General features: G+C 35.2%; 1 protein-coding gene across 12 annotated transcripts in view; it reads left to right on the plus strand.

The window, feature by feature from the left end:
• OXR1 (oxidation resistance 1) overlaps nt 1–14,945 on the plus strand; it is a 264,414-nt gene that overhangs the window by 224,715 nt on the left and 24,754 nt on the right. For all 12 annotated transcript variants that reach the window (XM_059865204.1, XM_059865222.1, XM_059865245.1 and 9 more), the window contains 3 exons: nt 413–1,197; nt 4,833–5,001; nt 8,085–8,247. In XM_059865204.1, the coding sequence (XP_059721187.1) occupies nt 413–1,197; nt 4,833–5,001; nt 8,085–8,247 (1,117 nt within the window). The remainder of the gene's footprint in view (nt 1–412; nt 1,198–4,832; nt 5,002–8,084; nt 8,248–14,945) is intronic.

Here is a 14,945-nt window from a genome sequence, read left to right on the forward strand (position 1 = left end):
GGGACATGTCTGTACAATTGCACTGACTGCTTGGGGAGACAAAACCTAAAAAACTGTGGATGATTTTTACCTTTAGAAATTATGGTTGTGTGTAGCTTTTTGTTGGTTTTACTTTGGTTTTTATTTTTTTTTACACTTTAAGTGCCTCTCACAGTCTTGTTAGTTTCATAGGAGAGTTTCTTGTGAAAGTCATGTCATGAACTTGGGAAGTCCCAGCTGTTTTGTGCTGGCAAAAGGTCAGCCACATTTACCATTATGATATGACATTTTATGCTTGTTTATTATTAATGCTCTGGATTAGGTTGGTTTTTAGGGTATTTGTTTGTTTTAAGAACTTGAACAAAACAGTGAAGCAAAGAGCTTGATACTTTAGAGGTACTTATTATAACAACATTCTTATTTTGCTCAACAGAGATGTAGAACAGCTGTCAGTAAGGGAACTTGGTCATTCCAAGAAAGCTGCAAAGAGCAATACAGATGACACGGATTCCAGGGTTCGGGACACAGGCAACGACAGTGCTAGTACTGCCCCACGAAGCACAGAGGAGTCTCTTTCAGAAGATGTATTCACAGAATCAGAACTCTCTCCAATACGGGAGGAACTTGTTTCCTCAGATGAGCTTCGACAAGATAAATCTTCTGGAGCATCATCAGAATCTGTCCAAACAATAAACCAGACTAGTGCTGAATGTTTAACAGTCATTTCAGACTCCAATGAAGCTGCCAGTGACTTAAAGCCCAGTGCCGAAATGGTTGTAGGTGTTAAACAGTTTGGTACCCACTTAAGTTCAGAAAGTGCTAAAATGTCTGTAAAGGGAGGACAAGAACCTGCTGAAAACACTGCAGATGTCCTTCAGCAGTCTTTGCAAAGATCACAGGGTAGTGAGGAGCGCAGCAAGGAGACAGAAGGGAGCAAGGATCAGGGTTCCTCACTAGGAAAAGAAGCAGATAATGAGATGGAAGAGGCATGTCCGGGTTGTGAAGATACCACAGACTCTCAAAAGAAAGAGACACCTAGCAAAGGAAAAGTAGTGGGAGAGCAAAGTCAAGACTCAGAGGCAGAAGTTGAAGAGCTCCGCAAGCTCTGGAAGACCCACACTATGCAACAAACAAAACAGCAAAGAGAAAACATGCACCAGGATTCCCAAAAAGAGATCAGTCAGAAAGCTGTGTCTGCAGGAGATGGGCGGTTAGAAGGTGAGTCAGTGGGTATTTATGGGAATGATATTAACCCTCAGATTTAAAATATATCACTCTCCAGTTTAATGGAAATTTTGGATTTCTTTCATTCTGTACACCATATTTCTCTATGTGCTGGTTATATTTCTCATTGGCTTGAAGATACTCCAAAGTTAAACTTTACATAAACTTATCAAGAAAATATTTGATGCTTTCAGAATCCTGTTTCACTTGCATCTTGTCTTACTTTGCTGCTGACTAGAACAAGGTTAAGCATCCAAAAAGCATGATTCAGGAAAAATAAGGGCTAGATATTAGGAAGCTAGTGCTGTGGATACAATGAACAGCTAGGTTTTATTTCTTGAGTGCCTTGATTCTTCTGCAAAGATCAGGGTCCTGGGATTATTAGTTGGAAGTTACCATTAAAGTCTGTTCAAGTTTTTATCATACAGAAATATATGCCTTTAAACTGCTTAAATATGTTTCTGGATGAATTTGAATTTGTTTTCCAAAAAATTCAGAAGTTACTTTCTGGTGTCTTCCCATCTTACTAATGGAGATAACTGAACTATTTGTTTTAATTGTGCAATATTTGGGGTACTAGAAAACACTATTAGTCTGTGACAGGCATTAAAGATAAGTGAAGTGCATTTGAAGGTTAAATTCATTATGTTAATTATTAAAGTTGAAATTATATTGAATAGAAGTACATTCTTTGGTTAACAGAAGTTCCTCTACACTTCAAAATCTTATATAATAGTTTTTACATGTTGGTTTTTGGGGTTTTTTTTTTTTGGTTGGTGGGGTTGGGGGTTTTTTTCTTCTTTTAAGGAAGTAACTGAATTTTGAAATTTGAAGCAGATCAATACTTGCATCATTCTGTGATAAATTTGGCTTTTATGCCCTAAATATTAGAATTATTTCTAACGCTTCTGGCTACTTCCTAATATACTTACTAATACTACTTTCTAATACCTCTGGCAGATGTCAGGTAGCAGTACTTGCTTGTTGTGACTTCCAAAAAATTCAGGTTTTAAGTGTTCTTTGGAACAATTGCTGCTTTTCTTACAAATGAATATTTGTAACTCAGTTGCATTAAATGCTTTAGCTTTGGGGTTTTTTTGTAAGATTGTATCAGTGACTGACTGCAGGTTGTTTTTGTGTTATGTGATCTGTATATTTTCAGAGTAAATATATATATAAAACCAAAAAAGTGTCTGCATACAGTCCTACAGAAGAGTGGTGGCTAGAAACCTTATATACACATAGTGCTGCTGCCTCACTCAAAGTTGAAGGGGTAAAGTACAAAGAAAAAAACACAAAAAGCACAGGATGTCTTTTGGAGATTTGTACCAATTCAGTCCAACTTCAGCAGGAATAATTGCATCTCTTATTCTTGCTTGTTGTGTTAGCAGAATGCAAATAAATGAATAAATTATGAAGTAATATTTCTCGGCCAGATTTAGTGAAGCTTCTACAGATTTTGTGAAGCTTCTACAGGCATGAACAGGCTTCTACAAGCTTAAACAGAACCAAGGAAAAACATAGGTCTTCTTTATAACTCTTGAGAAACGTCAGACTGAATATGGTATCTGTTAGTAGTAGGTCACTAAAAACACCAGGTCCTTTAAAATTTGAAATATAGTAAACGCTTTCAAGTAGCCTTTCTCAAAATAAAACTCTGAAGTAGTCATACTGTGAGTTTTGGATCAATAACTTACCTAGACAGTCTTTTTGTTACTTTCATATAGCAGGAACTTAGTTGAATTTTTTATCTTTTTTGGCAGTTTTGAGAATTTAGGTTTTGAGAACTATTGTTTTTTGAGCTTTGCAGAGGCCAGATATTTGAGTTTGAAATTAATGATCTGAATATTTGTTCTGAATGTTGAGGTGATGCAATGCAAGTAGATGCTTTTGAGTAGACACATCATGTTTGGAATAACTAAAAAGGTCTCACTTGAATCTACTTTCATTTTTTCATTGCCCAAGCTTCTGTTTTTATAGACACCTTTGTTAACCACTGGACTGAAATAAAGCTAGATGTGGTTGATACTTTGGAGAAATTGGAAAAATCGATAATTTTGTGTATGTATAAACAATTTAAAATATCATTAATGATAACATGTCAAAATATTTGCTGCTTAGCTGAATACTGGCAGAGATTGAAAAAAAAGACAAGAAGAATGAGACACAGTAGCCATTGCTGAAGTCTTTTCTCATTAATTCTATATCAAATATGCAAGAAGATATGGAAGAACTCACTAAAAAAAAAAGGCATCTGAAATAGTCATGGTGAGACTTGGGGCAGAGCTAAATTGTTTGTTTTTATTTTACCTAATGGCTGGAACCATAATCCCACTTCTCTGAGCTCAGGGAAGTCCTAATCTGCTGCCTCTAAAGGACCAAAATCACAAATACCAAATCATTTGAAGAGTATTTATCTAACACTGCCACAGAGTTTGCATGCCAGTCCTATTAACGAGGCTTTTTTGTTTATTTTTGTTTCCTTTTGGTGTTGGTTTTTTTTTTTCCAATCTGGCAATTTATCTTTGAGCTTACATATTAATAAAATACTTCCAAATAATGCATGTTATTATGGCTAATTTACTGTACTATATGCTTCAGGTATAATTCTAAAATGTTGACTGAAAACATAACAGAAAATTAGGAGTCATACATTTAAATAGTTACTAGAAAAAAAACAGTCTTTTGTGGAACAGTGCTATTCTAAACTTCATGGTGAAAATCTCATTGAGAAAATGTTTATAGAGCAAGAAGGTGATGCTTTCTGTGCTTAGTGGATCTGTGATAAAGGTGTGTCCTGAGAAACTGAAACTTATCTGTATATACATGTGATACCAGAGCTAGGATAAACCCTTTATTGTCAAAAAATAAATTACATTTTCCTTGCTTTAAAAAAGCCTCTTGTGGCTGGAAGATTTAGCAAATATAGTAAAAAAAGAACTTTAAGAAGGCTTCTTCCTTTACCTTGTGCTGAGTTGACAATTCAGACCTTGAGGGTAATCATATAACTCTACTAGTTCAATTAAATATACTACCAGAGAGAAAGATCCTGTACTGCAAATCCAGTGTACTTCATCCTGAGGTGGTGTTTATACCATTGAGGTGTTTGATATAGCTAAAAGATTAAAATTCTTCTTAATCGTGTATCAGTAGGGCCAGAATGTTTTCCCTTGTAAACAATAAGTAACTAACAAACAGCTCTGACACGTGTGACTCAAGTGTATTTAACACAGGTTTTTTTAATACATATTTAACCCAGTATCTTTTTCATATATGTGGGATAGCTGTTTAATAGTGGGAGGGTGGTGATTCAGTGTTGAAAGTATGCATCAAGAACACTGTCTGAATACTTGCAAGCTTGGATGAAATGCTGTAGCAATGTGATCTGTAGTTGGAAACAGAAATGAATGTTAGAATTATTTAGTGTGTTGTACTCTGAAGTTAATTCTGCTGTTGTGATATTCATAACAAAAAAGGGCAGGTTATTATTACTACTTCTCTTGCCCCATCTGCCACTGCTTACTTAAATAAATGCCCTATATCCCTCAATTGTCTGTTATAAAATTAATTAATGATTTTGTTAAACTCTTTGTTACCTTGTGGACAGCTTACTTTGTCTTTATTGTTAGGTTCTTCTGTTATGAAAGAAAAAAGACGACATCGATCTCACAAGTTTCTGTGTCTCAGGGTTGGAAAACCCATGAGAAAAACATTTGTTTCTCAAGCAAGTGCAACAATGCAACAGTATGCACAAAGGGACAAAAAACATGAGTACTGGTTTGCTGTTCCACAAGAAAGGTAAGACAGAGGCAAACTGTAAAAATCAGCAATTGCCCGTAGGTGTTTAAACTTTTCATTTTTTCTGCACCATGCAAAATTTTGCTGCAACTGTATCTCTCTAAGTAATCACAAAAAAGGGTCTGAGGATATTGTTGATTGGCTTGTATTGTATTTGCCATTGGAGTACCTCATTACCTTACTGACATTTTACTGATTTACTTGAGTTACTTGTGAGTTTGGCAAGTAGTTTCTTATTATATTATTTAGGCTCTTGTTTGTAGCAACTAAATTATAGCAACTCAATTACAAAAGAAAGAGTCAGGTGGTGTCTGGTGGAGGAAGTAAGTTCTGCAGCAAAATTTGTGTCTTTATCTGTGCTTCCCATTATTTGGAAACTTTCTAAAAATCCTCTCTGAGTTCAGAAGAGCTACCTGGGGTTCTTTTGTCTTATATTTGTATATGGAAGGTGAAACCTTCCACCTTAAGCATGTCTACTGGAAAAATACCCGAATTTCTTGAACTCAGTCAAAGACATGGGATTTTTCATGCTCACTCACTGGTACAGCCTTGTATTCTAAAATGATCTTTATTGCTAGGAAACTCTGACTTCTTTTCAGCCCAGAAGTGGTTTTTAGGGGTGTTACATCCTTGTCAAAGAGTGGGGTGAAAAGAAAGAAACAAATAACTTTCAGTTATCATCTGGTGTGAATACCTACCCACAATGATCAAGTCGCTTTTCCATCTTTTCTTTTGAGCTGAATGGCATAGAATGTCCAGTTGGGGCACTGCAGTTGAGGACAGATATGGATCAATTGGAGAGAGTCCAGAGGAAAACAGCAAGACTATTTAATGCCTAGAAAGTGTAACATATAAAGAAAATTAGAAGTAAGTGGGGTTCTTTAATCTAAAGGAGAAGAGGTTGATTACAGAAATAAAATTATTTTATACTGAAATTGGCTGCAACAAGAAAGGCAGTAGTCTTTTTTTATTTTTTTGTCCACTATGGATGGAAATGTGTGATGGACTTAAATTATTTCAAGTATGATACTTATTATGAGTCTATGGTAGTGCATCACTAACCTGCTTTTAAACACTACCCCTGCTACCTCTTAAGTGGTAGAGAGGATGCAAAGTTTTGAGTCAAAAGGTCTGTCCCACTAATTCTGTTGCTGTTAATTCTGTCTAGGCCAGGAGTTTACTTCTAGTTTCAGTTAACTCAAATCTGCTTGTTCTAGAAGTATCGTATTTAATTTGAAAACATAAATGTTTCCTATATGGCAATGATGTCTAGATTAGTTGATTAAAATGATTACTGTATCTTTGATTTATTTTCTAATGTAGCAAGTACTTACCTTCAGCATAAAGCAGAATTGATCACCTATTTTGGAAGAAATGTTTTTTATTTTTCAGTCTTTACTGACCTCCTTGGAAATTATTTTCAACTGTGAAGGGTCTCTCTAATTGAATGGGGTAGTATACTATCAGTATCAGTTCTTTATTCATTCAATGTGTGTTCTATGTTTTATGTAAAGAAGAAGCCATGTTCTCATAGTGGGGAGTTTGTTTTCTTAATTAGGTGTTAACCTTGCTGAATGCTAGTCTGCATAGATGAAAATACTTAGTGCCAATCCAGTTGTCTTTGTCACTGAGTGGTACAAAAGAGAGAAAAGCCTTATTTCAGTGTTCTTACTCTCAAAGATGCCAGTCTGGGAAGGAGAATCTTATAGCATCAAGTTTCATGTACTTTTTTTCTAACTTTTTTTTTTTGCTATAATTGTACATAACTCAAAGTTCTTGAAAAGCTAAAATTGGGACTTAAAGAAACTTTCATACTTGCATGACAATTTAAAATTGATGCCTCATTCAGTCCATGAGGACTCTGTAGCTTCTTGTTTTGGACTTCTGTGATAGAATTTACCTAAACTTATGCTTCCAGAATGTTTTATTCTTTCCTACTGCCAGAGAAAGATTTGCCCCTTTTCTCTTTTTCCTCCCCTTTTATCATTGTTATTCAGGGACCTCAATCTTAAGAAGGGTGATTCTGGATAACTGACCCTGTTCAGAGGCAGTTACTACATACCCATCTGCAGAAATCTTTTGGGCAGTGGTGCATGAAAAATATAACTGCACTTTTGAGAAACTTTGCAGTTCTGTATCTCTTGCTGTTCTTAAAGTGTTCAGTTTTTCAAGGATTAACAAAGGGAGAAGGAAAGCCTCAAATATTATTCTTCATGCTAATACAATACCCAGATATAGCAAACATCTCTGGAGAAAGGCATAAGGAATATTCAAACTCTTGTAACCAGAGCCATAAAGCTCTAGCTCTGACTCTCTTTTCCATGATCAAGAGATACTAGTGGATGCACTGCAAGTCCTTTTCCTGGGTGCTCTGTCTGTGCACCTGCAGCAAATACAGAATAGACTGACATCTCTTAGGGTTGCAAATAATTTCCTCCTGTGAATTTTGGGTGATTTTGCTCTTCTAACTGGAGAACAGTGCCATTTGTGGCACATAACTTAAAATGAGGTAAATTTGAATCTTGATACTTACTATAGTTAGAATAGTCTGAAGTTTATGATTTTATGATTCATATATTTATGTGTGTTTTCAGCAGTCTTCCCCCCCATCTGTAGTACTTCCCACAATTTGTATAATTCTGATTATGTCTTGGAGGTGGTCAGCTGTTCTTCAGGCATAAAGAAAACAAACATGCAGACATTTTTTAAATTCTAATTTTGTTTGGTTTTATGTAACTCTTTCTAAATAAGATAACAAAAGTCTGTGTTTTATTTTTGGAGTTATTTCAGTTTTAAGCAGAGGTATGAAATTGGACAGAAGTGGTTGAATGATCATACTTATATGTGAAATCACAGCTAATCTATTGCCAACTTGTTTCCTGTTTTTTTTTTCTCCAGAGTCAGCTTCATATATTCAAAAATTAAAAATAACCTAAAGAACTAGCTAGTTTTTTTCTAAATGTCTCTCTAATATGTAGTAAAATATGAAATAGTATTTTTATTTTAACTTTAAATACTCAATATTATTAAACATCACAAACTTACCTTATTTTTTTTTCTGTGTCATAACTTGACTTTTCTAGGACAGATCACTTGTATGTCTTCTTTATCCAGTGGAGTCCAGAAATATATGCAGAAGATACTGGGGAGTCTCTTCGGGAACCTGGATTTATAGTGGTAAAAAAGAAGGAAGAGCCTGAAACTAGCGAAGAATCAAGTACTGAAGATGCTGCTAAGGAATGGGAGGTAAGGAAGAGCAGTATCAAGGATTTTTTTTTTTTTGATACACTCATTAGAGCATATTAAAATAGTATTAAATATTTTCCAAGTGGAAAAAAAAAAACCATCTTGTAAGTCTGATTATCATGATCATGGCTGTTCAATTTATGCCATCCTAAAGCTTTACTCTAACATCAGATCAGGGCAACATTTCACAATTCCAAACTATTTTTATATGGAGCAAGTTGTAACTTAAAACTCCTAGGGAAAGGAATATGAGTACAGCAACAAATTTGGAATTTTGGTGAAGCAGACTTAATTTTCAGTCTCATAAACTGACAGTTTTCTGATATTTATTATTCCTGTGTTTAGAGTGTTCAATGTTTATTAGTAAGACTCTAAAAAAGGGATGGGACACAAAAGAGGAAAAGAACAGCTATTAATGACATGTCTTTTCAATAATTTAGTAATTAATTGTTCAGTTGTGACTTATTCACACATTATAATGCTATTGACTGTGTTTTAGAAATATATTGTAACTGGAACTATTTCTTTTTTTTTAATAATAAGCACATTTCTCTCATGTGATTCTGTGTCCACTGTGTTTCTATGGACACATCTTTACACGTCTACGTGGCTTTGTTTTGTAGTGTACATGCAGTTAAAGTACTTTCAGTCTTGTACATTCAAGTGTTGGTCAAAAGTTTGATGATTCTTGTCATATGTATATATTGTAGAAGTATCCCATCAGCACTGTTTGAGTCTTTGGACAGTAATTGCAATCTCTGACTGTAAGATTTCTTTTGTTTTTCTTCCCACTACCCTGCAGTGGAACATGTTGAAATTAAGGAAGTCTATACTGTTTTATGTAGAGTGTGAAAGAAATTTTAAAGAACTGTAATAGTCTAACTACAGGTAGTAGTTTTCTGCTTAGCTCCAAAACCTAGAACCACAGAACTCTGGATTCAGAGTTGAAATGTAGCTAGTTGAAGAATTAGGCCATGGTTGCAAAAGATTCCCTGCAACTCAGTGATTTTGCGTGGAGCATTTTTGCTTTGAGACATTGAAATTAGTATCATAAAAGTCTTTTTAACTTCCATATTTTCAGCATATGTATTACTCGAGTTTTTACTAGCAGTGTATTTTGGTGCTAACTCTTGCTCAAAGCCCTTGTAAGTATTTGGAGTTTTAAAATTTTGCATTTTGGAACAAGGGTATCAGTGAATAGTGATCTATATTATGGTTTAAAGCACAGTGTATCTCTCCTTTAGTGAGCTCTAAAGTAATTTGACACATTTATATAACTACAGAATAATTTCCACAGAAGAGAGTGAAAATGTTTTTTTCAGGATGGAATGTTTTTTCATGATGGATTTTAGAAACTAGTTCTGAAAATAGTTGAGGCAATACATTTTTTACAAGTATTAAAATCTGTAAGTTATTTACCACAGAATGAGGCCACACCTTAAGTCTCTATTTAGGTCTTCTCTGGAAAAAGTCATAGGAAACATTTCAAAAATATTGTAATTTCTATGTGTTATGTGAAATTGTAAAGCCTGGTTTTCTTAATATTATCACATAATTTTCTGGATTTATGTGATAATGTGTTTAGTGAGATGGATAACTTTATTTAAAAAGTTTATGCAAGTACAAGAAATGCAAATGTGGTCTTATGTGCATTTTAATTTGTGTAATGTGACTTCCTATGACTGACTTTTAGCACAAATTTGAAAGCTCTTAAAAGCTTTCTAATCAGAAATGTTTGACAGTACTGGATGGTTTGAGCTGTTGTTACATAAAACTGCATTTTAGTGGCTTTTAACATGTGTGCTAGAAAATATAAGTAAATACGGGGAATTGTAGCCATTGTTGTCATACCCATTATTTCCACTGAATTTCAGTCATTATTTTCAATCACTGTACTTCCTTCCTTCAATGCAACAAGCTTTTCTTCTGTCAGTTTTTGCTCCAGGTGCAATCTAAAATAGCAGGTGAACAGTAAAATTGAAGCATTTTACTGGGTATTTGGCTGAAAAATAGGCTGCCTTTTTCAGATCACAGGATGGGAGAACTCTGGGTGGAAGGGAAGTGGAAATGCATGACAAAGTACTGTTCATTTAGCAAAGGATGAAGGCAGGGAAATACTTTTCCAAGACGTGTTCTTCCTGCTGTCATTGTACAGTATCTTAAAACTAGAAGAACAGGGAAGAGGATTAATGGGTAACCCAGATGTGGTGCTCTGAAACAGCTTTTGTTTCTTTGCAAGTTCTGTTAATACATTCAGGTGCAGCTTTTTATCAGTAGACTTTGAGAAACTCTATGCTTGTTTGGTGGAAAAGAAATGATGGGAAGAAGTAATAAGCAAAGGCAAAGATCAGTAACATGAAATAAGTAGTAGGTGTTGGTTTATTAATTTATCAATGAATAGGACTGAATGCTTATTCAAACTTCAGTTTTTGTCTGCTTGCTTCTACTTTGATCAAATGCTGCATTGTACATAGTGTCAGGGAAAAGCCTAGCAATTCCTTTAACTTTCTCTTTTTATGTGATGCACCCTTGATAGAAAATTGACTTACTAGAAATAACTATGAATCTACTGCTCTCTCATGTTACCATCAGTAAGGGTGACTAATTCACAGAGTCTGAAACACTCTGAGGACCTTGCAGCTGCTGTTGCTGATGTTGTTACTCAGTATTTGTCTTCCTGCCTGTGTCATTTGCAAAGCTTTTTAAAAAGGATACTTTTTCACTTAATATCAGCCCGTACTATAGACTTGTCTCTGGTATCCATTAGAAATGAATAGGCAATAACTTTATTTAATATACTGTCTAAAAAATGAAAGTGATGCTAAATTCTCAGTTGTGTTATCCCCATCTATTTTTCTCTATTATCTCTTTTATCTTGTACTTTAGTGAATGGGCTTACACCAAGAAAGAGGGTGTTTTGACTTGTTTGGGGTTGTTGGGTTTTTTGTTTTAGTGCTGGTTTTTTTTACCATCTGTACTGAGCTATAAGGTATATTTATCTTGTGGTTTTTTTTTTTACTTGATGTGTCTAAGTTCATGTGCTAATGGCATTCTATATCTGTTAGCACAAATGATGAATACTGTTATGTGTTAATAAACAAACTTGTTCTTCTAAGCATATTCTGTACTTGCATCTAAACATGGCAAGACTTGACAGCAAGCTGACTCCTTCTGTTGTGCAGTGTCTCAGAAACAATTTCCATTGGTACTTATGGTCTAATCTTTTTTCCTTTTTAAGTTCAAGTAGTGTTTATAGTAGGTTCCTATTTAAACGTGAAATCTATTAAGGAAACACTTGAATTGCTCTGCATTACAGTAATTCTTGTTTAAAGCATTGATTCTTTCTTTCCCTTCCCTGTCACTTAATCTCATTGCCATTATTCAAGACTGAGTCCTACTTAATGTCCATGAAAATATAAATACTCATTCATGAAAACATAAATATTCATTCACAGATATTTGAAATGGGAAATTTCTTATGACCCACACACTGGTCTTAAAGTAGTTGGAAGTTCATCAGTTTGATTTTTTTCATTAACTTTGTTAATTGTGGAGGAATTACAGAAAATTTGATTTTTAACTGTCTAGAAGTTTATTTCCAAAATGAAGCTTGAGTTTATAGATACTTGCAAATATTTTTTTCTAGACATGGTAGATCATGTTCTGAACTTGCATTTCATAGTAATTACCTTTGGTTTTGCCTATTGAATGTCTGTAGGAAACGTGGACACAATGCTTCTGGAAAGCAGTAACTCACTTGTCCAACTGAATTTCAGTTAGAACTTAAGACGTGGTTTGAAAATGCTTGGTAGATCAAGCCATTAGTTGCAGTTGAAGTTCTGTCTTCTTGAAATGGTATTTGATTTGGACGCTCTGCCATCCAATGTTACTGAACCTGTAGCTTCTGGAGTGTCTCAGAATTCTATTTCTGTGTATTTATGGAAATGTGAAGGTCACAAACAGTGATTGTCTCCTGGTTAGATAAGCACCTATGTCCAATATCCCAATCTTGAAGCCTTTTTCAGGTGTTAAGTTCATTATTGGATCTGGACTGGAACCTACAATGTTTCTATATTAAAGTGGATATTGCAGTTTTTGAATGCACTGCAACCTAAATTTTTGGTTTTCTTAATCATGTTCTTTCTGTAAATTTGCTTCCATTCTTTGCTGTATACTTCAGTGCTTGGATGCTGGTGCAACATCTGCTTGTTGTGTCTTGCATTTTAAAATGTGATATGTACATAATGCTGTGTGACAAGTTGGATAATACTGGATGAGCAGAGAGAAGAGGAAGCCTGAAACTTGTTGGCTTCTTGAATGAAATATTGCACAGGATGTGTAAAGATGAACCATGCTAACAGTCTTCAGAAGAAGAGTATTTTTTTCCAATATGTTTCTGGAGCAGCTATCTCTTTATGATAATGAATTACAAGCTAGATGGTTATTTGGTTTTTACGTTGTGTATTGTCAGTTAAGAAATTGGATGTGTCACTATGCATGTGTTGCTGTGCATTACCACAGAATTTCCAATAGGCTTTGCTCTTTTACTGGAGGATGAGTCTCTTCAATTTTAGCAGTCATGTGCGATAGTAGAAGAGTTTCTGTTAATTTGTTGTGGTTGGAGAAGAGAACTTTGGTGCCTATTTACATAATCCAATCTCTTTGCAGAGATTGGTAATTTTCATTCTTTGCAATTTCATTCTTTTTCAGTTAACTTGAATGATATTGTACTGTCTCTCAACTTCATGCATTAGGATATTTCTTGTTTTGCTGCATTTATTGTCACTACTTAATCTATTTCAAATCTATTTATAACTTGTAAGTGAAAATTCAGAGGTTTTTATGACTTGGAGCTGTCCTGTAGTTGGAGTCATGAATGTGCAGTTGGCTAATTGAGTTCTTGGATCGAATAGAGGGATCTGGGTGGTCCCTCTGCTAAGAGTTAAAGCAGAGCCATTCAGCTAAAAAGCTTGTGCTTTTGAGATTCTTAATGGCTTTCAGCATACCTTTGAAAATCCTCAGGAAAACTTTGTGATGGAAAATGGAAAAATACTTCCCCCCCCCCCCCCCCCTTTCCTTAAGCTGTTGACAGGAAACAAAGGATGACTTCTCAAATTAGACTTCCTTTCTTATGGAAACTTTCTCAACCAGCTAAGAAGTTGTGCCAGTCCATGTTGTATTGACACTACAGGAGATAGCTTTTTGTAATGTTTTAGTGTTTCCTGTACTTGTAAAGGGAAAAGGGATCAGACCTTACTTAACTGTAATTGAATGTTAGCTTCACCTCCAATAATTTTTACAAAGACTCACTTGTACTAGAAGACAGAGAAGTAATTTTGTATAGAAGCCAGTACCTGATTTTTAATATTTTTATTTCGACTGCATTCGAACTTCATTACTCCTGAACTTTACACTTATTCATATGGAATTAACAGCAAGTTGTAAATAAACTGTTTATTTACAACAGCAAGTTGTAAATAAACTGTAAATAAACAGGCCCCTTCCTGCCTGTCCTGTTATCTTTCTGGGCTAACCTCTGTCTCTTAAGAGGGGTGGAGCATGAGAAATATATTTTCTACTAATGTAACCTCACTCAAAAAGCATGAATGTTAAGTGTAGGGATTGTAGAACTCAGTGTTACGACTTTTCTGTTGCTGTGGTATCAGGACATTGTTAGTGACTATGCAAAACAAAATAGTTCCTTCTTATCCAGCTGCAAAAACCTTTTTCCACACCTGGTGTCGTCTTGCTACTGAAGTTGAGGGTTACTGCCCTGTTTCAATGTTATGTTATCTTGTCATGTGATCACTTGAAATCTGGTATGGCAAAAGGTCTAAACCAGGTAATTGGTTTGGAATGGAAATAAGACATTCCGTAAGTTGTACCTTTATTTGTTGTTACTCTGCTTTTTCTCTGCTACTGCTTAAGTATTTTTTTTTGAGACAGATTAGTTTATTAGAAGAAGCAATGTTGTGAGGTAAAATCCTGAAAGGACTATGTGCATTGATTGTGTAGAGATGTTCATCTTGGTTATGAATCAACAATGACAATAACAAGATTATCATTCAGTGTAATTAGATACATGTTCTGTTGCTCCATTGTCTATGGAAGAAATAGGTGGATGCCCTTAAGTGGTTGCTGCTGTTCTGCACGGGTCATGTGTGAGCTTGTGCTCCTCATTAGAATCTTTTATTAAGAACACTGATGGCAAGGCCTACGTTAATTGCAGCAAGATATGAGGTTCTGATTCCAGTTAACAGATCTGTACTTTAATCCCAAATGCATGAAAAAATAAAAGGGCAGTTTATTAATCTTTAACTAAGTGTTACTACTGAGGTCAGAGTTCTCATATGGGCTTCTTTCTGTGGCTAGGGTGGAGATTTTGTGGCAATTTTGCCACTTCCCTGAGTATGCTGTGTCTCGGTGCTGCTCAGGTTCTGCCACTCCCTCTGCAGCAGATGCTCCCAGCTGAGGGCAGCTGCAAGCTCCTGGGGACAGCTGCTGCTGCAGGGCTGAAGAGCAAAACACTGTCAGGGGGTCTCAAAGTTACTCGTGCATTCATTCCCATTAAACTTGGCAGCTGTAATTAAGTGAAAAAGTGAGTTGCTTGCTTTTCTTTTGAGCAAGTTTTTAAAATCCTTTTGAGAAGCTATGAGAAAAGTAGTTTTTATTCAGAGAGAAGCTTTAAACTTATAAGC

The sequence above is a fragment of the Haemorhous mexicanus genome, chromosome 1 (assembly GCF_027477595.1).
Source record: "Haemorhous mexicanus isolate bHaeMex1 chromosome 1, bHaeMex1.pri, whole genome shotgun sequence".
Lineage (NCBI taxonomy): Eukaryota > Metazoa > Chordata > Aves > Passeriformes > Fringillidae > Haemorhous > Haemorhous mexicanus.